The following is a 22182-nucleotide window of genomic DNA, read 5'->3' on the forward strand; positions in this document are numbered from 1 at the left end:
TATAATGATGAATATTATGGAAAATGCTCTAGTGTCCTCTTCTGGACGTATGAAGGCATCACAGCTGGATTTCACTTAAGATAAACAGTTTTGGCCAAATTCATTTATTTACTCGCGTCCCTGTCCTTATTTGCAAAAATAACAAATTATTTTCTTCTGGGAAGGCTTTACTTCAGGTATTGAAACATTTTACAGTTAATGCCAATGCTGGCAGTGTGCTTTACACATCTAGCCCAAGGTTGCATTGTGTCTACAAGGAATTTTGACATAAAAGCAGCAGTAACCGTGGACTTTTCTAATAAATTTTGCATTTGTAATAAAGACTGCCCTGAAGAGATCATGCTAATACTAGCAGCTGAACAGCAGACTAAGGTCATGATGCCCAACGCCAGTGTCTTTTCTAGGGTGATGGACCTCTACTCAATACATTTTCATAGCAAAACAAACACACTCCTTTCAGTGCTGCTTCAGAACATCCACTCCACTGTACCTGGCTGTTAGCATCACTGTATATCACTGCTAGCATTCTGAAGCTGAATTTCATCTCTCTATGAAATTTCAAATCAATTCCACATTATTTAAAATACCTTTGCATTAATGTGTCTTGAAAGGTGGAAGTTTGGGTTATAGCCAGTTGTAGATTGTTTGTAAATTCTTAAACTTAACTTTAAGCTCCACCCCTTCCCATGTCCTGTTCATGACCAGGAAAAACAAATCCTGCTGATTGACTGGTTGGTAGGTGTTTTCAGTGTTTTCAGAGCCACTTTGATTTGTTGCCCATTCACAGAGACTGGGCTGCATACAAACATTGGAATTTTTTTCCAGAGTGTAAACAGACCACTCAATTTTACAAAATAAGTGTATAAAAACGGTATAAAACTGTACACAGCACGTTTCACACCCAACACCTTACTAATGCTCTTATGGCCATCAGATTATTACAGAAATGACACAGCGTCTATTCTAAATTAATTCCCTCAATAAGGGATGTGTACAAACCTTTGGATAATAATATGACTTGGACATGAAAAGACATTTAGAAAATATTATGTTTCTTCAGTTATTGCATCACCTTTACACATGGGGCGCTATAGCGTAAGGCTCGTATAAACAGATGGAGCGACTCTCATCGCTGTTCGCGGCTCTCTCGGACCGATGGGGCTAAGGAAATGAAGAGGAGTAAATGATGCTCTGAAGCATTTGGGCCGAGAAGCTGACGAAATGGACGCGGCGAAGACGAACCGTGAGGTAATTCGGAGAAAAAGGCGGTGATATACAGATACACTGCGCTGTTTGTGTTGTAGGTTTGAATTGAAAACCGTTGACACGTAGCTCAGTATCGACAGGGCTGTGTTGTGTCTGTTGCACAAGCGCCGTAAGATAGGTATGTAGCTGATATTCAGTACAGTTACTGCGTTAAAAAACAGTGCCAGGTCTGAAGATTCAAAGCTGTTTGCGTTAGACAGCATACGTAAGCTATGAGTAAATATTCTCTCTGCTATAAACTGTTTAATTCTTACGTCTGCAGTGTGTGCCGATAAATAATACCGTTAATTTAAATAGCGTAATGATAAAAAAAAAAATAAACGTTGTGCTTACGGCTTATGAACGTCAAAGGTTAATAGTACTTCCCAAAATCTGCCCGTTATTAATTATTTTCCATGTAAATAAACTCATTCCGCGTGCTTTGACGTGAGATAATGGTGTGTTTTTTAGAAATGTTCAGATTCATAATCCTGTACTGTGGTGGGGAGGAGAACCAGACGTCGTGATATGACGTGTACAACGCAAATCTTTCAAATGTAGCCATTTTATTTACTACACAGAACGACAAGTGAGCCTTTCTAAATTACTGTAGATATGTGTTGCTGGTGATAGGAATGTCTTTAATAATTCATTATCTGTAGGGACAATGTTGTCTCACAAAAACCTGAATGTATCCGCCCCCCTCCCCGTTAATGAATGAAATATAGTATTAAAAGTCATTCTCTGGTCATTGCTTGAACACCTAGAAACTCACCTCTGCTCATAAAAATTTAATATTTATAAGTTATTTCTAATGTTAAAAAAAACAAACCCTAATGCTTGCAGTTTTAAGTAACTGTACACACTTGCATTGTTTCACTATACACAGATCTGTGAATATGCAATTAGTCCCAGCATTTATCTCCACTTACCCCTCTTGAGGCTCAAATAACATGCCCTGCAGGGTGACAGGATTGGTTCCTTAGATTTATGATGCAAGAAAAAATGCTTGTTTGAACCTGCCTGTTGTAGTTTTTGGAACACTACAGTTTTAAAGTCAGAATGCTCAAGCATTGATGGATTATTTCACTAGAAGATAAACCAGAAAAACACAATGTGGACATGGTAAGGTTACCATCAAACCATTTTGAACTGCCTTATTTACATCAAAGTTTAGTAGATTATTTGTGTCAATGGCCATTTAATTTATACTTGTCTTACTGTTTGTAGCTGTCTAAACATGTATATATTTGTATTTTCTTCCAGGTTATAGCAGAAGGATATGGAGGACGTGTCATTGGTTAATTTCAGCAGTAAGAATGGCTCGTTGGAGTCTATAATTGATAAAGTAACCTGTCAGAATAATTAGCTTTTATTGGCTTCATTTAACTATAATGTTCACCTTGTGAAAACATAGTGGCCATCAGTATGAGTTAAGAACATTTGGCACTGTGACATTGCAAGGATTATTTTATAAATAGAAATAGTTTTTAGTTCTGCAAGGGCATTGTCTGGACATATTGGATCAAAATGTTCACTGCACTGAAGAAGCTGGTCGGATCTGAAGCTGGGCAGTTCCGTGAGAGGAACATTCCTGCCGGTCTACAGTCCATGAACCAGAGTCTACAGAGGCGCTTTGCCAAGGGTGTCCAATACAACAGTGAGTATAGTATTAAGTTTACTTAAGGTCATTTTACAGAACTGTTTTTTGCAGTGGATTTGGCACAAAAGCTTCAGTATACTACAGTATGTGGTCATAGGTACAAGGATGGTCCAATTGCATGTTTTGTTAATATTCTCATTGTAATTTGACCGAATTTAACAGACCTTTGTAGATGCCACATTTTATGTTCTGTGTATGCATTAACTTATATTATGCATTGAAATGTACAGACATTAATTCTTTGAAGAATATGTGTTAACTGAATTTATATTCTTTTGCATAAGACTGCATGCCATTGGCAGGGGATCTGGGTTGTTTTGAAGTAGTTAAAAATGGATAAAAAGTTATAATTTTCTTGTCTGATTAACATTACAATAGTAGGCAAGGTTTGTATTGGTGTCACTTTTTAAAGAAATGGAACAAACCTGTCCATTTAAAATACACTATGTAGGGCGTTCTTTTAGGAAAGTGTAACAGTGTTCAGTATTTCTCTGACTTTTTTTTTTTGTGATCTATTTTTAAATGTATTTCTCAATCTTAATTGAGCCAGCTTTGTGCTGTAGAGTCAAATGATTTACACATAAAGGACCTATTGTGGAACAAATTTCAAACGTATAGGACTTTCTTGCTTGCTAATTGGTCTGAATAATGTCATGGGTTTTTAATGTGGCAGATCCATACAAATAAGTCTAGAGTCAGTGATATAGTAGTTATGTGTTGTCTTAGAGTTAGCCATTGATCCTGCTTTAAATGGGTTACTCACAGTACAATTTGCGCTATGTGGTAATCTAAAAAATGCATGAATGATATATGATCAGGCCTGCTGACCTATTTTTCCAGTCGCCTGTTGTTTCTACCTGGGGTTCTCGTCTTAGCCACCTGGATTCTACTTTAGTGGCAGCAATTGTTGTTGGCTCATTATTTGTTTGAATATCACAATTTTAGAGATCAAAAATACTTTTAATATTGTGCTATTGCCTCCATATAATACTTTAATTATGTGGTACATTTGGTGTAAACAGACTTGTGCTTGAGGCTGTCTGAATCTATTAATGATTAATAATATTGGATTCTTGACCATTAGCATTGGCAGTTCACCATCTGCATTTAATAAACATGCTTTGGGTCTCAAATTAAATGGTAAAATATAGTTGATTTCTTATTATTGGTAGATATTATAGCTGAATGGCATGTTTCCTCAAAGAGTGTTTGTTTTATCAATGTGCAAGTCATGACACAATCACTATTCAGCATTACAATTTATTTAGGGACAGTATTTACAAATATGTTACTGCTATCTAAATGTTCATTGCTGAACTTCCTTCTTAGGTTTGTGAAGGGCCTCTCTGCACGATGCTGACCTGCCAACAAATGCCCAGTATTGAACATAGGCTACCCATGTGAAATTCCTCAAGATGTTTCTTGTACAGAGCCCAGGCCTCGCAGACATAGAGGAGACTTGTACGAAAATTTGAATTACATATCAGCCTTTAAAAAGCCCATTAGTATATTTTGGCATAATAAAAAGCAAACAAGCATGAGAATATTCAATATAGGCTGTATTTTTAGGTAGGGAATATGGCAAACCATCACAAAAGCAACATTTTTATTGTTATTGTGATGATACATTTTTTATGCTTCTCTGAGCATAATGTGGCTATCAACAATACTTTGAGAACACAGAACAATTTGTTGCAATTTGTCTGGTTGAACAGGACTTGGTATAGTGCAATATGTATAAATAGTAAATAATCATTGTATTCATAATATTTAGCAGAATGAGGCTTGTTTAAATAATGGAGAATATCCATAAGCAGCTTTAACCTGATCCTGCCTCCAACATCCTTATTTTAAGGGTAGTTCACCACTATATAGTATGAGCACCATATTCAGAATTTGGCATAGCCATAACTAAGGGTTAGTGTTTAATTTACACTGGTTTGTGCTCTCCATATGGACAACCCACAACAGATATCATCTTGTGAATTTTATTTTTATTTGATTTGATTTATTTTTTTAATGCTACATGATATATTTAGTAAGTCATAGGTAAATGTGCTCACATCTGATTTGAATCTCATGACATGCTATATATATATATATAAAGATATTATATCTTTTTTTTTTTTTTTTTTTTTTTTTTTTTTTTTTTTTTAATAGCTGTGTCATTCTACTATGGATAAAAATAGCCTACATAAGAGAGGTTGCAGATGAAGGAAAAAACAACAGTAGTTCATAAGCATCAGCAACAAAATTGCTTTATTCAGTGACTTTATGTCCCACATCACTTTGTGCTTTTGTGCATATAAAGGTAGAGAGGCTCAACGTCTTTTTCTCAGTCCTACCATCTAAATAATTTTTTAATGTGTCATTGTTTTTCTAAGTGCTGGGAACGATAACAGTAATAAAGCATTGTAAGGTAATTACAGTTTATAAAATTGAATACTATCACTGTCCAATGAAACTACATATCTTCAAAATAGCAAATTTACAAGGAAAAAACCTTTTTAAGTTTCAGTGAAAGTCAGAAGTTTTAAGTTTCAGTGAAGAGTAATTTGGGAGCATTTCTATTGGTCCATTCATCATGAAATTTTCACATAATGTGAAGGACCACCACTGTGTTCAAATGTGTAGTCAATCAAAATCAACAAAAATGGAGATACATGTTTTTCACTGGACAGCAACAGTATGTATTAGACTCAATATGGTTTGTGTTTTCTTCTACCCCCTCAGTGAAAATAGTGATCCGTGGAGACAGGAACACTGGGAAGAGTGCTCTGTGGCATCGTCTCCAGGGGAAGAAATTTATTGAGGAGTACATCCCCACACAAGAGATTCAGGTCACAAGCATTCACTGGAACTACAAAAGTTAGTATCTAAATGAAGCAAAAATATACGTGCAGACTATAGTTTATATCAATCAAATATGCTGTATGGCCAAATATTTCTCTTACCCTTCATTTCTTTTTAACTAAATTAATAGGCAGATGTTAAAAATTGTTTGTATTAGCAGTAGTTATATTACATACTAATTTGGGCTGTTAAGATCTGAACTCCTCCAACTCATGCTGAAGTTATTTAATGGAGCTCAGTCACTCCAGAGAAGACATTGCTTGATTAATAACTCATTATTTTCTACTTAATCCCCAGCGACAGATGATGTGGTGAAAGTGGAAGTTTGGGATGTAGTAGACAAAGGTAAGCTTTCAGTGAACCCTCTGAAATCTACAGCAAGTCAGCAGTGATCAGAAACCATCGTCTGAACAGTGTTTAATGTAAAATTGTTACATTGGGACATAACATCTTAATGGTGCTTTTGTTAAATACAATCTGTTGCTTTTGTCATGTTGTTCACATGGGTAACACCCTTAGGCCAAAAGATTTCTCTGCCAGAGAGTATAGGTGAGCATGTATTGTCCCATAGTAGTCAAGGCCACAGTTCTCTTGTATTTGCAGTGGTTTTTTGTTTTTGTTTTGTCTTTCCTTCTTTCGCTCAGCTGGGGTTTTTGATAAAAGACCTATGCTGTGTGCTGTGTTGTGGACTAGTATGAACATATAGGAAAGTAGCATGAAAATAAAGAACTACTCCAGCATTTTTCAATAATTTCAAATGTGTAGTATACTGTTTCTTTGCCTACAGAGGTCCTACAGAGGTAGAGAACAGGAAACCAAAGTGCTAATAGCAGCCATTGGGAAAATGAAGATCAGGCTTCCCTCATTTAACCATGTAAATTTTAAGCCCAAATCTAGTGTGCCCAATAGGATGCAAGTTATGGCACCATTATATTGGGCAGTCATCAGCTTAGGTTATCTAGCTGTACTGAGAAATTTTTCACTGCTAAACCTGTTTGTCTTCTGGTCCATGTAATACTTGCTATCTGTAAAACTGTTCTTTTGGATGGTATATGCATTAAATTTAGACGGTTTACATTGAAAACTGCTGAAGTATTCATTTAAAGAGTGTGTGTAATTTGCTGTGATTATGGTTGCAAATATCTCTATTCTGCTTTAGTTCTGATTTTATTTTTCAAAGACCAATGAGAATTATTTCATAATTAAGTATTTACTGCATAAGAAAACAAGGCTCTTAAGACATTATATAAGCAAACTCCCAATATTTTTTTTCTGTAGAAAATTCTTTCATTGCTATTAATATATTTGAAACTAGGGCATGGATTGTACAAGTAAACTAGGTAAATCAACCACTTCCTTTGTAGAGTATACTGTTGAACATGTGTAAGGCACAAGATTTGAATGTAGTTTCTGGTCCTGGATTTTGCAATTGATGTAAGTGAATAGCCATTTTAATGTGTCACTGGATTTATATCCAGCAGGTTTATGGGGGATAGACTGCAGTATATACTAAATGCACTCTGCTTGTGTTTTGATTCGATGCAATGATTTCTTTTTAACTTGCATTTCCTTTTAAAAATAGGGAAGGGTAAAAGACGTGGAGAGAATTTGAAGCTGGAAAATGAACCTCAGGAGGTAGGATATTTACTATCATATATTTGGAAGTGCAGAGTACTCAGTAATGAATAAATCACTGAATAAAACTCATTTTAAGCTTACTCAGCAAAAAAGACTTACTCACTGGTAACAAAGCCACAGTTTCATCATTAAAGTTCAGAAAGTACATTTTAGGGCATCAGAAGCAGCCAGTGGTCCTGTCTCTTGGCCAGTGATAATTCTTTGCTGTTTTATTTTAAATACGGTAATTGTGAGCTTAAGTATAGCACAGTTTTGGAAAAAATGTCATCCCTTTTTTTTTTTCCTCATGAACTTGAAACCTGAAATATAAGTGACTGTGGTGTCCTGGCGTCTAATCATGATTTGTATAACTATATATTGTAAGGCACAGTTGAATTAGATGACACACTTCATACACAAAGGCATTTCAGTATGATTTACATCTGTAAATATTCAAAAGAACATTAGAAGCATGCTCACGGGAGAGAAAAAAGAGGGAGGGTAAATGAAAATAAACCTCTTGACACATTCCGCTTAGTAGAAGACAGTGGAGGACTAGATTTAACAAGTGTTACATTTACCCGCTATTGTATTGTATTGTTCTGCTGAACCTGTAAATATGGCAGAATGTTGAATGAAAATTGCTTCAACCGCAGTAGAATTGTATAGTTTTTTAAAATAGTTTAAGTAGCTGCAATGATGTGTAAAGAAATGGAAACATAACTATGTTATTTAATGTATAATAATGTTCTTGTTTACACAGTCAGAGACAGAGATGGCCCTAGATGCGGAGTTCCTGGATGTTTATAAGAACTGCAATGGGGTGATCATGATGTTTGACATAACTAAGCAATGGTAAAGATAAATGTAAATTTATGTATTATTCTACTTTTGTTTTAATGTCTATTTTCTTCATAGGACTAACTCTACAAAGTTATCTATAATGTATTAGAAATATCAACCATATCATTAAAATATGACACCCTTGCTTCTACAATCATTGTCCGTTGTATCATCTCTCTTTACCATATAGGTGCACTTTGTTGTTATTTGGGTGATGGTTCATTTCTTAGCACATCAGAGACACAGATGTGGTGCTGCTGTGGTAGTTTGTATTGTACTGGATGTGTTTGGTTTGTGGATAGTTCTGAGTCCAGTAGTGACCTTGAAGATTTTTTTAAATTCCAGCAGCATTGCTAAGGCTTATCCATATCAGTGCAGCACACATTAAAATACAACACCCACACTTTGTCACTGTAAAGAATGATCCAGCACCCAAGTAATACATACTCTGTGGTTTGGGAGGGTCCTCACCATTGAAGAATGGGGCTAACAAAGTGTGCACACTCTGTATTTGTAGAACTTCATATATAAGTGCACATATATGGTCAACGCAGCTGATAAAATGGAAATGCACACAACTTATTTTCAATTAAAAAATCAAAAAACATGCAATTTGACCTGAGGTTTTTCAGTTTTCAGTGTATGCAACTGTATAGAACCATTCCCAGATTTATTTTTCTTCAGGGTTGCTTTTGCTGAGATTTTTTTGCAGTTTGTTCCAAAGTTACCCCTATTGCATTCAGGTTTATTTCTCACTCTTTCTAAGGACATTCAACTACATTCTGAGAGAGCTGCCCAAGGTTCCCACACATGTGCCTGTGTGTGTGCTAGGAAACCAGCGAGACATGGGTGAACATCGGGTCATTCTCCCTGATGACATCAGAGACTTCATCAACAGCCTCAACAGGTCAACCTTTTCTAAAATTAGTGTTTTACTAATTTTTTACATGCAGTGTTCTTTTTTTTCTATTTTTCCACAAAATATAGGATCTTCTTTCATCATCAGTTCCTGACGTAAGCGATGTTTCTGTAGCTGAATTCAACTATTTCCAACATCTAGTCTAAAGTCTTTTCAGAAGATAAGTTAGGAAGCCGTTACTTCAGCAAATGGGGGACAACCTCTTTCAGATTTTGTCTGATGTTTCAGAAGAATCATTGCACTGTGTAGCGTAGATCCAGATGGTTGACTTTACACCGCTGCTCCTGAAAACAGTAGAAAAGTTATCAAGGTTCAAACATGGGGGCTGTTTACAGGGTTACATGTCTTTATGCAGGCCAGTATATTTGCTGTTGATTTTATAGTAGGTTAAAGGCCCTGTAATTTTTGCTGTGGTTTTACAGACATCCAACCATGTTAATGAGGGGTAACCACAGTCATATAAATGTAACTGATAAAATGCATTCTGGTTGTACCAAAATCACAGAGGTATTGTGATAGTACTTACATTACCACGCCTGCCCATGTTAAACTAAACCTGTCAGAGTAGTATTTAAGTTAACTATTTATAATCAGTCTATCAGAGGAACAGCGGTTGTTATTACACCCCACCTCTCACTGACCCTGGCATTCTGTCTGATTGCAGACCTCCCGGCTCCTCCTACATTCATTATGCAGAGTCGTCCATGAAGAATGGCTTCGGTCTTAAATACTTGCATCGCTTTTTCAACATTCCCTTTCTACAGTTGCAGGTCAGAGAACATTCATTTTCAACATTTGTCTTTAAGTATTGTTTAGACATCAGCATGCCCTTGATCTTCAGCAAATTCATTCTCTGAACATTTATTGTTGGGCTGATGATCATTTTTGTTGTTTTTCGTGTACATTGCACTAGTATGCAAAAATATAATAAACTGGTTAAAATACAGTTTAAAGCACCAAAGGTTATGTAGGCTACATTGGACGCTATCAGTAAACATGTGAGCTTCTTTTTGCAGAGAGAGACACTGTTACGGCAACTGGAGACCAATCAGCTTGACATTGATGCAACCCTTGAGGAGCTTAATGTTCAGCAGGAGACGGAGGACCAGAACTATGACATGTAAGCTTTCAACGCATTCACTACCATGCAAAAATGGGGCTCATTTATTTTTTTCTTTTACTAACAAAGATATTTGCTTTGAATTTATACAATAAATAAATAAAACATTTTTTTTAAAAGAATTACATTAATGTTTTTGATGGTCTAGGTCTTAATGTGATATTACCTGTTATATTTTCAGTTTTATGGAGATGATGGAGGCACGTAAAGCCTATGGTTCTCCAGCTCCTTCTAACAGCCAGAGCCCTTCCTCTGGATCTCAGTCCCCCATCGTTTTGCCTGGTGCTGCGTCCCCCAGTAGCTCCAGCCCCAGTACTCCTCAAGCCCCTCTTCCTCCACAGCCCCAAGTCAATCCACTCCCGGTCCCCCAGATCACACAGTCCCCACTACAGTCCTCAGCACCTCCAGTGCCCAAGAGCAACCCACCCACACAATCTGAACCCTCCATTGCTCCCAATCTAGCCCAAGCTGTTCCTCCTGCTCAAAAACGAGGCTTTATGTCCCGCCTGTTTGGCTCCTCAACACCCGAGGTTCCACCAGACAAATCAGGTAATGCTATACACATTTAAGATTCCTTTGAAGTAGCTGTATTATTACTCTTCTGTTTCAGTTTATACCCTGACGCCATATTACAATGTTTTGTATTAACTTTATTATAAAATTCCAAATGTGGAGCCATTGTGAACTCAAACAAGGTTACCAAACATCAGAAACAGACTTCTATAATGAATAATTAAATGATCCTACATGTACTCTAAATCCTTCCCAGAATATCAAATACCCTTGATTTCAGAATAAATGACGTCAAGTATTTGTCCACAGATTTTTGACCACACACTGTATGAAAAATGTTCATAATCCACTTTAACGTGACCATTTTTAAATTTTACTTTATTATTCCATCCATCCATTATCCACCACTTATCCGGGTCCAGGTCGCGGGGGAAGCAGTCGGAGCAAAGAAACCCAGACCTCCCTCTCCCCAGCCACCGACGCCAGCTCCTCCGGGGGTATACCAAGGCGTTCCCAGGCCAGTCGAGACATATAGTCTCTCCAGCGTGTTCTTGGTCTGCCCCGGGGCCTCCTCCCCGTTGGACATGCCCGGAACACCTCTCCAGGAAGGCGTCCAGGAGGCATCCGAACCAGATGCCCAAACCACCTCAACTGGCTCCTCTCGACGTGGAGGAGCAGCAGCTCCACTCCGAGTCTCTCCCGGATGTCCGAGCTCCTAACCCTGTCTCTAAGGGAGAGTCCAGACATCCTGCGGAGAAAACTCATTTCAGCCGCTTGTACCCGCGATCTCGTTCTTTCGGTCACTACCCAAAGCTCGTGACCATAGGTGAGGGTTGGGACGTAGATTGAACGGTAAATCGAGAGCTTTGCTTTTCTGCTCAGCTCTTTCTTTACCACAACGGACCGGTACAGAGCCCGCATTACTGCTGACGCTGCACCGATCCGCCTGTCAATCTCACGCTCCATTTTTCCCTCACTCGTGAACAAGACCCCGAGGTATTTAAACTCCTCCACTTGAGGCAGGATCTCACTTCCAACCTGGAGAGAGCACTCCACCCTTTTCCGACTGAGTACCATGGACTCGGACTTGGAGGTACTGATCCTCATCCCTACCGCTTCACACTCGGCTGCAAACTGGTCCAGCAAGAGCTGGAGGTCCCGGCTCGATGAAGCCAACAAGACCACATCATCTGCAAAAAGCAGACATGGGATCCTGAGACCACCAAACCGGACACCCTCCGCCACTTGGCTACGCCGAGAAATTCTGTCCATAAAAATTGTGAACAGAACCGGTGACAACGGGCAGCCCTGACGGAGTCCAACTCCGACTGGAAACCAGTCGGACTTACTGCCAGCCATACGAACCAGACTCCTGCTCTGTTTGTACAGGGACTGGATAGCTCGTAACAAAGAGCCCAGTACCCCATACTCCCTGAGCACCCCCCACAGAATACCCCGAGGGACACGGTCGAATGCCTTCTCCAGATCCACAAAACACATGTAGACTGGTTGAGCAAACTCCCATGCACCCTCCAGGATCCTAGCGAGGGTAAAGAGCTGGTCCTGTGTTCCATGACCGGGGCGGAATCCGCATTGTTCCTCCTGGATCCGAGGTTCAACTATCGGTCGGACTCTCTTCTCCAGTACCCCCGCATAGACCTTACCGGGGAGGCTGAGGAGTGTGATCCCCCTATAGTTGGAACACACCCTCCGATCCCCCTTTTTAAAAAGGGGAACCACCACCCCAGTCTGCCAGTCCAGAGGCACTGCCCCCGATGTCCACGCGATGTTGCAAAGACGTGTCAACCAGGACAGCCCCACAACATCCAGAGCCTTGAGGAACCCTGGGTGAACCTCATCCACCCCCGGGGCCCTACCGCCAAGGAGTTTCACTACCACCTTGGCCACTTCAGCCCCAGTGATAGACGAGCCCCCCCCGGGGTCCCCAAGCTCTGCTTCCTCTGCGGAAGACGTGCTGGTGGGATTGAGAAGATCCTCGAAGTATTCTTTCCACCGTTTGGTGACGTCCCCAGTCGAGGTCAACAGTTCCCCACCCCCACCATATACAGTGTTGGTGGAAAACTGCTTTCCCCTCCTGAGTCGCCTGACGGTTTGCCAGAAACTTCTCGGAGCCGACCGAAAGTCGTTTTCCATGTTCTCACCGAACTCCTCCCACACCCGAGTTTTTGCCTCAGCGACTGCCGAGGCTGCGAGCCGCTTGGCTCCTCGGTACCTGTCGGCTGCCTCCGGAGTCCCCTGAGCCAACCAGGCTCGATAGGACTCTTTCTTCAGCTTGACAACCCCCCTCACCCGGGGTGTCCACCACCGAGTGCGGGGATTGCCACCCCGACAGGCACCGACAACCTTGCAGCCACAGCTCCGTTCAGCCGCCTCAACAATGGAGGTCCGGAACATGGCCCACTCGGACTCAATGTCACCGGCCTCCCCCGGGATGCAGTCGAAGCTCTGCCGGATGTGGGAGTTGAAGATCTTTCTGACAGGTTCCTCTGCCAAACGTTCCCAGCAAACCCTCAGCACACGTTTGGGCCTGCCAGGTCTGTCCGGCATCCTCCCCCGCCATCTGATCCAACACACCACAAGGTGGTGATCAGTTGACAGCTCAGCGCCTCTCTTCACCCGAGTGTCCAGAACATATGGCCGCAGGTCAGATGATACGACTATAAAATCGATCATCGAAATGCGGCCTAGGGTGTCCTGATGCCAGGTGTACTTGTGGACACCCGTATGTTCGAACATGGTGTTCGTAATGGACAAACTGTGACGAGCACAGAAATCCAATAACTGAACACCACTCGGGTTCAGATCAGCGGGGCCGTTCCTCCCAATCACGCCCCTCCAGGTCTCACTGTCATTACCCACGTGAGCGTTGAAGTCCCCCAGCAGAACAATGGAGTCCCCAGAATGAGTGTTCTCCAGCACTCCCTCTAGGGTCCCCAAGAAGGCATGGTACTCTGAACTGCTGTATATAGCACAAAGCACAAACAACAGTCAGAGCCCTTTCCCCAACCCGAAGGCGCAGAGGTTACGTTCCATGTTCCAAAAGCCAGTTTCAGTAACCGAGGATCGGAACGCCAGGGCACCCGACCCCGACCACCACCCGATCCACAATGCACCAGACCCGGATTACTACTAAAATAATTACTTTATTATTTGAATTTTGAAATTTGAACTTTTTGTACCTATTTCAGTAATATTTTATGTTATCTCTGTTCTGTTTTGCATTGATTACAGTGCAGTCCAGGTTCTTAAAAACACTGTTATTTTATAACACTTCAGCTGGAATGAGCAGAGCCAAATATACTGCTGAATATAATAAATACAAAGGTGAATGTATGTAACTGCAGAAATATCATTATTAAGAATGCCTTTGTTTTGATTTTAAAGGTAGCCTGTAGGGTCATCTAATTGATTTATAAATCAAGATCTCCTCTGGAGGTGAATAACACTGGTAATTTAATCATAGGCCTCAATAACACTGCTGACACAGCCAAATATGATAACATCTACCTCTGGATGTTCTTCTGTTATATAGTGTTTATTTTATTCTAATCAAGTCAGACATTTTGACATTTTTATATAGTTTGTCTGTGGCTGACACAAATATTGGTGTAAAAAAATGTTTTATTTTTTATTTTTTTTTTGTTTCACTAAAGAATCCAGCTCACATAATATAGTGGTTCTATGCAAATAAAAGAAGCAAGGAGCTGTCATTACTTACTACCAATACATATCAAAGGATGTTAATAAATTAAACATTGTGCATTAATATACTTCTATTTTATAAGTGCAGATTTCATGACTTGAACAATCAAAATGCTTACAGGTGCCTGAATGATCCAGTTTAAGCTCAATAGAGAGGATACCCACATAGGGACTGCCATGTTTAGAATAGATTTAGTACATCCAGAATTTGTGATAAATGTGCCCATATAATGGATTCATGATCTATGCAAAATTTCAGTGAAGAACAAGTCTAATTGCTTATTATCTCTAAATAAATCTCAAATTATTTGTTTTAAACCTTTACCTTTATTTTTGAGTGTAGCTTGTCAATACTAGTATAAGTGCTTTGCCTGAGTGTATATACACTGTACTACTTTGTAGAAACAGCAGCCAGTGAAGCCCCTAAGCCCTTGGGTAAGGTGCAGAATGTGGAAGATTTTGTTCCAGAAGTTGGGATGGATCGAAGCTTTCTGGAGGACAGTGGAGAAGCAACAAAATCCAAGAAAAAAACTTCAACTGCAGCTCATGCCCAGGATAGCGACAGGCAAGCTGTTCATACATGTTTAAAGCATATTACAAAATGTGCTGTTATGTTCATTTATTTAAATCATCTTACTTCAAATTCAGTGATGCAGAGGGAAGAAGTGGGAATCCACTGGTGTCTGGTTTCCAGGATGATTTGGACCCAGACGATCAAGGACCTTCCCACATGATTAAAGCAGCAGCCCCAAGCTCAGGCATCACTCTGACCAGCGATGAAGAAGATGAGGGGAAGCCCACATCCTCTACAACTCATAATAAGGACCTCAGCCTTGACAGAAAAGGGTAAGCTGTTTTTTTATGAATTATTTTTGAAGTTAATGAAAGTCAAATAAACATGCTTGAAGACTTTTATGACATATATACATAGTTTAGATAGTACAGACACTCCATAGGAAGAAAATTGTTTGCAGTAAACCACAGATTCTGTTTTAATATATCATTCATTATGGCAGAGAAATTGTAAAAGAAAAAGTCAGCAAGTCTGTTTGTAAATTTGAGAATACTTCTAAGATAAGGATTACCATAAGATTTTATAAAGGGAGCTGTGTGTTTTGTTTTTTTGTAGAATTTAACTTTAACTCCTTATGTTTTGTTTACAATAATTGCTACAGAAAAGTTTAGAAAGTATAGTCATTTTGTAATGGATTTCTTTTTATTTAAAAAAAAGAGGAAAGGCAATCTAATATGATTGTTCTCAGTAGATGTGTTAATGTAGCTATAATAAGAGCTTGTGCTATGGTTAAGTGCTGTAATTTATGAACAGTAAACAATGCATCTAGCTATATTGCAAAGTTGTTTTGCAGTTCCACTGTAGTTGTATTGTATGTTAAATAAATACAATGAATAAAAAATACATGTGCTTCAATTGTTAGAGAAGTAAAAAATGCTAGTAATAATTGTGAACCAGAAATAGAAATAAAGCATCTAACAGCTCTTAATAGCAACTAATTTTAACCTTTTAGCACTGATACACCCTAATAGTGATATATCTTGATATTTATGTGACATTTACTTGACATTGATATTTATCTGATGTTTAAAGTATGTAATTTAACAAAGGCATCTAACTAAACTTGGGTGTCACCAGGGATTAAGCTTGCAGCCTACTGAAGGATCAGTCTTTGAGCTCCTAGACTGTAGTTGTAATAAGCTTTTCTTTCTTTAGTGACGTTGATCTCTCATTTGTTTTTTTTAAAGATTCACAGTGAACTCAACCAAACAGCAGTGGACCAAAACTAAGCCCACTGAAAGACCCCACAGTTTGAAAACTTCAACTCATCCTCCAGTGCAGCAGCACAGTCATAACGCAAGTGGTGCCATCGAGGCAGAATCTTCCGATTCTGATGTAGAGGGCCCAGAGTCTCAGCAAATACTTTCTTTTGTTATGGATGATCCAGACTTCGAGAGCAAGGGACTTGATGTTACTACAACAAATAAGGTAACAAAGAGCTCTCCATACATGCACTGATTATCCAGAATATTTTAGACACCTTCTGAAAGCCCTATTAAACTAGATGGAGGAACATTTCTTTGAAAACTGATTGCCATCTGAATACCATTAGTGAGGCCAAGGATGTTGGATAATTATTTTTGGATCACACATGACAGTCTCAGCACATGCCTAAGATGCTCCAGTACCTCAGTGAATACAGTTCAAGGCCAGAAACTTTGAAGAGTACAACATTTTGCAAACCATCAATTTTGTGCATGCATGATATCTAAAAGGGTCCTAATCTTCCAATCTTATAGCCCTCTATCTGATATTGGCACTGGGCATTATGATCTTGGGCTTTTCCACAGCTGTTCCAGAGCAGCTCATGTTCTATGTTCAGCTCATGTAATATGTTGTGTCTACAAGGGTAAACTAATATTAAATTTTATACTGGCTTCTCAGGCCACCATGGGAAAGAGTCTTGTGGCCCAGCTCTTCTATGTTGTATTTACAGTCCTCATGTTTTATATGGACCACTGAAGTGCATTGCCATCTAGAAGTGCTCATAGCTCATTGTATCTATGATTCTGAATATTTTATACTGTATCTTGAGTACAGAGTTTGCAGACTGCCCTAAATTACAGCTTTTTACATGTATTCATTTCACTCTCGTGTTTTTTTCCTGTTTTATGATTTCAAATCAAAGCAGTCTTTTCCAGCCCGAGTTGACATATCAGAGAAATCTGATGATGGTTTTTTACCTGGGCTCGCTGTTCTGCCGAAAATCGCTCCTTCCCCTTTTCCCCTCAACAGTGACATTGACCTTTTTGATCTGGGCTTTGAGGACACTACACCTAAAGTAAAAGACAGCAGTGAAGACCAGGAAGGTAAAGTTCGCATGCTTTTTAATCAGTAGTGCAATTTCTATTCAGTTGAATCAGGAGGTTCTGTGCAATTCTGAGGCCTTGTTATCTATTGCAGACAATGACAGCAGGCACTCTTCAAAGGACAAGAAGAAGAAGAAAAAGAAAGTAAAGGAGGTAAAGATTACAGTGCATTTACAGTGTAACTCTACAGAACACTACATACCATGTCAAACAACGTGGGTTCTAGTTTTAGAGCAGAGTGGCACTTTAAAGATGCTTTAGGTGATTTTTACCTAGGAGAACTAAACTGAAATATAAAGAACACTATTTTATCAAAGGCATCAGGAAAAAGGGGCTCCTGTTTTTGATAAAACCTGTTTTAAAAAAAAATGGAAGTCCGACCTGGACTGTTTGTCTTTGTTGTTGTGGTTCGCCTGTTTGGCAAACAGAGATCATTTGATTAATAGACCGGTTCATTATTTGGGATTCCGGATACATGACCTCTGGTGGCTAGGTAAGTGAACAACAACAACACAGACGTGCACTCCGATGAAACTGATTAATGTGCTGTTAATGTTAGATTTATATAAGCCGGGCATGTGTGTTTCTTAAGATTAATTTGTATTTGGAGGCAAATAGCAAAAGAACATTTTCATACCAATATTTGGAGAACCATGATATTTAACTAATTAAACTAGGGGGATTTTATACGTAAAGAATAAAAATGTATGGTTTTATCCAGGAGGAAGAGAAAAGCAGTAAAAGACGGCACAAACACAAGAAAAAGGAAAAAGAGGAGTCTGGGACCGGGGATGAGAAAGAGAAGAAGAAGAGGAAATCCAAAAGCAAGAAATCTGGAAACGTGGATGATCTGGAGGCTTTCCTTTCAGGGGGAAATATTGAGGGAGGAGACTATGAGGAACTGTAGAGGTCCCTCAGCTCGGACAGGGTTGGCTTCTCAGTATCCACATGATGGTCAGGTCAAGCCATACCTGGGTCCTTGTTTATGTCATTCCAGATTTTCCAGCTTTATTGATTTCCATTTTTTTTTTCTTTTCATCTCTCTTTCATCAGGTTTACAGTGCACCAATAGCAACTAGTTGCACAGATTTTTATCATTGTCAATTATTTATTCAAGTGGTTCCACAATATGGGCCTCTGCCCTGTTCAGCTGTATCAGCTATTTATAGAAGGTAAAAGGACAAGTTAACATTAGAATCTCACACACAACACTAGACCCTTGTGGTTATTTATGGTTTTGGAGGAGAATATCGTTTGCTGCTTTTAGGGAATATGTCTACCAGTCCACTTAGCCACGATGAAACAGATGTCAAGATGTTATACACAGACCTGAGAGGAGGACTTACCTTGGACTCGACACTTTTAGTCATGAAATTTCAGCCAAGTGATACATTAAATATTTTTGAACAAAATTGAATTTCTACACACAGTTGAATGAAAACTGGGGGAAAAACTGACCAAGTTACCACATAAAATACATTCTGGAACCTATGAGTCAGTTCCACATTAAATAATGTAACGGTTACATTCTGGCACCTAAGCTTCTTAATTAAGTGATATGTTCCACCTTAAACATTGCTAAATTTCCACCAAAAGCTCTGACAAGCTTGGAACAACTTGTGTCAGTGACACTGAATTTTACACTACTTGCCTTTTCCTTCTGATTTAAGTGTGTGTGTGTGTGTGTTTGTTTTTTGTCAACTGAACATGCAGCGTCAAAATGTATATGTTCAGTGTTCACATTCAGTGTCTTCCAGCTTCAAATAGTAATTTGTGTATATGTCACAACACTGATTAATCCATTAACTGAATTAGGCTAAAACAAGCATATTTTGCATAGGACAAATGGCTGTCAATGCCTTAAGAGGTGATCTGCATTCACACCACTTTACAGGTGGTGGCACTACTAAGTAGTTACATAATGTTTTTCTGTTTTCTCTAACACTAATGCTGCCAGCTTCCTACCAAATTGTTTTACAGTAGACCTGTCACTAACAAAGATTAGTTATCAAGTAATCTGACGAATATTTTGACAGTTATTCTTTAGTTGAACAATAGCAGGCTATGCAGAGTCTTTCTGGAACTTTATTTCAACTTTGCAACCAAGCAAAATTTCAAAGCTATGCTACAGTGTTTTAAGTATTTTTAGATGCAAAGCACCTAATGGGACTGACTTGTAACTCACTCACTCAAGTTAAGCAGTTTAACACTCCATACTCTACAAAGGGGTTCCATTAACATTTAAATGGCTTTTGCCACATTAAGCCCCAATATACTTTTTCAGAATGGAGAATGAGGGAACTGTGTTTGATTAACCCCGCCCCCAACCACCATTAATTTGACAACTGTTATTAAATTATCAAAGCATCTTGAGTAGAACTGACTCAGAAAGGCCCTGGATAATTTATGTAATCAGTTTTCAGTATAGCTCCTCTTCACTCACTACGTCAAAAGGTTTGCATATATATATGCATGTCCTTCATTTCTTTCAAAATCAGGAGATTTATCTGTGATTGATTGTGGCTAAATGCAATCTAATACACAGCAATGTTCAAATATGTAGTGTTAGGCATTCCCAGACGTGTAGAAGAAAAGGGAGACTTTTGGTCACATACTTGACTGTTGGTTGCCTGCAGTCAATTAACTTTTTTAAGGCTTTGCAAAGTGCATCTTTCTTCAGATTAACAGTACGTCTCATTGGGAAACTTAAATTTGGGACTTGTATCAGAAAGACTTTTAAGATGGACATTTCTTTGTCAGTCCACATGTGTGTAAGTATGTATGCCAACATTTTATTTGCTGAATTTGGTTGCATAATTCAAATGTTGAGCAAAAATGAATTGACATATATAAGGTACTTGACTGAAGAAAAAACCTCTGAAGAGATTCTGAAGTGTGTTGATAATTACATTTTTGTGAGTGAATGAGTTTGGTAGTGCTTTCTTGTAAATGAAACTGACGTCATCTAAACACTATGCTATAAAACCCACGACTTCCAAGTAATTTTAGAACATTCCTATTGGTCCAGTCATCATGAAATGTTCACACAATGTGAAGGACAGCTGTGTTCAAACAATGTAAATTAAGAATCAACAAAAATGGACATGTGTTTTTCATTGGATATTGGCAATATGTTAATGAACACAAATGATATACTTTTTTTTTTTATGGGTTGTGGTTTACAGCAGAAAGCCAAGAATCGTTTAGAATCAAACCTTTATTAATAGTGTTACAGTGCTATCATTTTTCACAGCTGCTTACAAATATATTTATTTCAACATGACGTTCAAACACTCAATGGGCTGTGGACTGTAAAAAAAAAAAAAAAAAAAAAAGATATTGTTGATATTTTTACGTGGAAATGGAGAGGAGTTGTCATTAGGCCTGGGACTGTACATCAGTATTTTTCAATAAATATTGCAGATTAAATGCAATGAATGTTTAACATATTGTCCCATGCCCCTTAATATTTTACACTGAGAAATACTGGAGCTTTCTTGATGTCTGATGCAAAAGGTAACATGGAAATTTAATTTTTGTAGTTATTATAATTTGTCCAAATTGATATTGTTTTCACAACTGCCTATTGCATCTCTCAACCTTTAATTTATTTGAGAATGTATTGTTTGCTGAGGATGTGCTTGGAATCTTACCAGACTGTAACACTGAGTCAAGGTATGGTGAATTGTCTCTGCATGCTCACTGTGATTGTCACCTGGACATACTGGACACCTTCAATGTGTGATTACCTTATTTCAACCCACCATTGCAACACATCACCTGAAGTACATTCTGCTTTACTTCTTTGTATTATATTTTACCAAGATTGCAGTGGTTCCCAGTTGTAAATCCATAGTTTTGGACCTGCTTTAAAACACCCACTTCAGCTGAGAAAGGGACACGGGTTTATGAGCTGAGGAAACACCAAGTTACCCTGCACTATTCCTCTGTAAAACACACCCGAGAACTTCCGTGTTGTGTTAAGTTGCTCTCAGATGAACTGAAAGGGAATTTGAATGCCTTCTGGAATTCTGTGTGGAAATGCAACCCTATACTGCCCTTCCTTTCTGTTAATGGAAGCAAAGACTATATTTAAATACACAGCTTCTGATCCTGGTTTTATTCCTTTTGCTCATCACATGTATTTCAAAGCTTTTGTTGTTGTTTGTCTGATAATGATTGTATAAACAAATACATGTTTATTTTTTATCATTCTGTATTTCACTCCCTGCATTTTATGTGACCTTTTTCAGTGCGTAATAAATTCTATCCAATGCAAGTTGCCTTTTCAAGTCTGGAACTAGTCTTCTGCCAGAGGAAAGCAAATTCACAATGAAAATGGTGTAGTTTTGGGTTATAAGGCCATCTTATTGTATGTGATACAGTCCATTTAGGATTAACTTGTTTATTTATTAATTATAAATTATGCTTTGCAGAACTGATGTCAGATAATGATGTTTGAAGATTAGTTCTGGACCACAAGCACCCTTCCAACAATTCCCAAGAGAAGCATTTTGGGACATCACTCAAGAGAACAGTTCCACTGCTCCAAAGCCATGGATTTTACACCCCTCCTACCATGGCTTTGGCATCACTGAAGGTCTCAAGTCATATCAGTAATATGGCAAATTAAATGTGAACATGCTACCCCTTTTTACATTTTTGTCTCAGTTGTGCAATTGTTTTAGCCTCTTGCTGTAGTTATGTGACATAATTCTCTCTGGAGCTAAATGCATGTATTTGTACTATAGATAGAGCTTATGCAGAAATCAGGGTCTCCTAGGAGTGTAAAGTCTACAACAA

At 38.7% G+C, this 22182-nt stretch overlaps 1 protein-coding gene across 6 annotated transcripts; it reads left to right on the forward strand.

The window, feature by feature from the left end:
- Positions 1-1122: 1122 nt before the first annotated feature.
- rabl6a (RAB, member RAS oncogene family-like 6a) lies at positions 1123-21948 on the forward strand. 6 transcript variants are annotated; one of them, XM_066659887.1, is made up of 17 exons: positions 1123-1248; positions 2512-2558; positions 2733-2905; positions 5642-5776; positions 6059-6106; positions 7344-7396; positions 8142-8233; positions 8988-9128; positions 9805-9910; positions 10157-10260; positions 10442-10809; positions 14899-15061; positions 15145-15342; positions 16258-16498; positions 17199-17379; positions 17474-17532; positions 18101-21753. In XM_066659887.1, exons 3-17 carry the CDS (start codon positions 2776-2778, stop codon positions 18284-18286), a joined length of 2205 nt encoding a protein of 734 aa, XP_066515984.1. In that variant the 5' UTR covers positions 1123-1248; positions 2512-2558; positions 2733-2775; the 3' UTR covers positions 18287-21753. The 6 variants fall into 6 exon arrangements, with proteins under 6 accessions (XP_066515984.1, XP_066515982.1, XP_066515986.1 ...); XM_066659888.1 differs by lacking the exon at positions 1123-1248 and adding an exon at positions 2275-2370; XM_066659885.1 differs by having other exon boundaries at positions 2512-2905.
- The last annotated feature ends 234 nt before the right edge of the window (positions 21949-22182 follow it).

This window comes from Hoplias malabaricus, chromosome 2 (assembly GCF_029633855.1).
Source record: "Hoplias malabaricus isolate fHopMal1 chromosome 2, fHopMal1.hap1, whole genome shotgun sequence".
NCBI lineage: Eukaryota > Metazoa > Chordata > Actinopteri > Characiformes > Erythrinidae > Hoplias > Hoplias malabaricus.

What these genes read in the sequence shown, in the direction of transcription:
- rabl6a (XM_066659885.1), top strand. Translation starts at nt 2,776, where the DNA reads ATGTTCACTGCACTGAAGAAGCTGGTCGGATCTGAAGCTGGGCAGTTC. An exon ending in CAAGGGTGTCCAATACAACA is followed by an intron (nt 2,906 to 5,641) that starts GTGAGTATAGTA and finishes CTACCCCCTCAG; the next exon opens with TGAAAATAGTGATCCGTGGA. An exon ending in CAGCAGTGAAGACCAGGAAG is followed by an intron (nt 17,380 to 17,473) that starts GTAAAGTTCGCA and finishes TATCTATTGCAG; the next exon opens with ACAATGACAGCAGGCACTCT.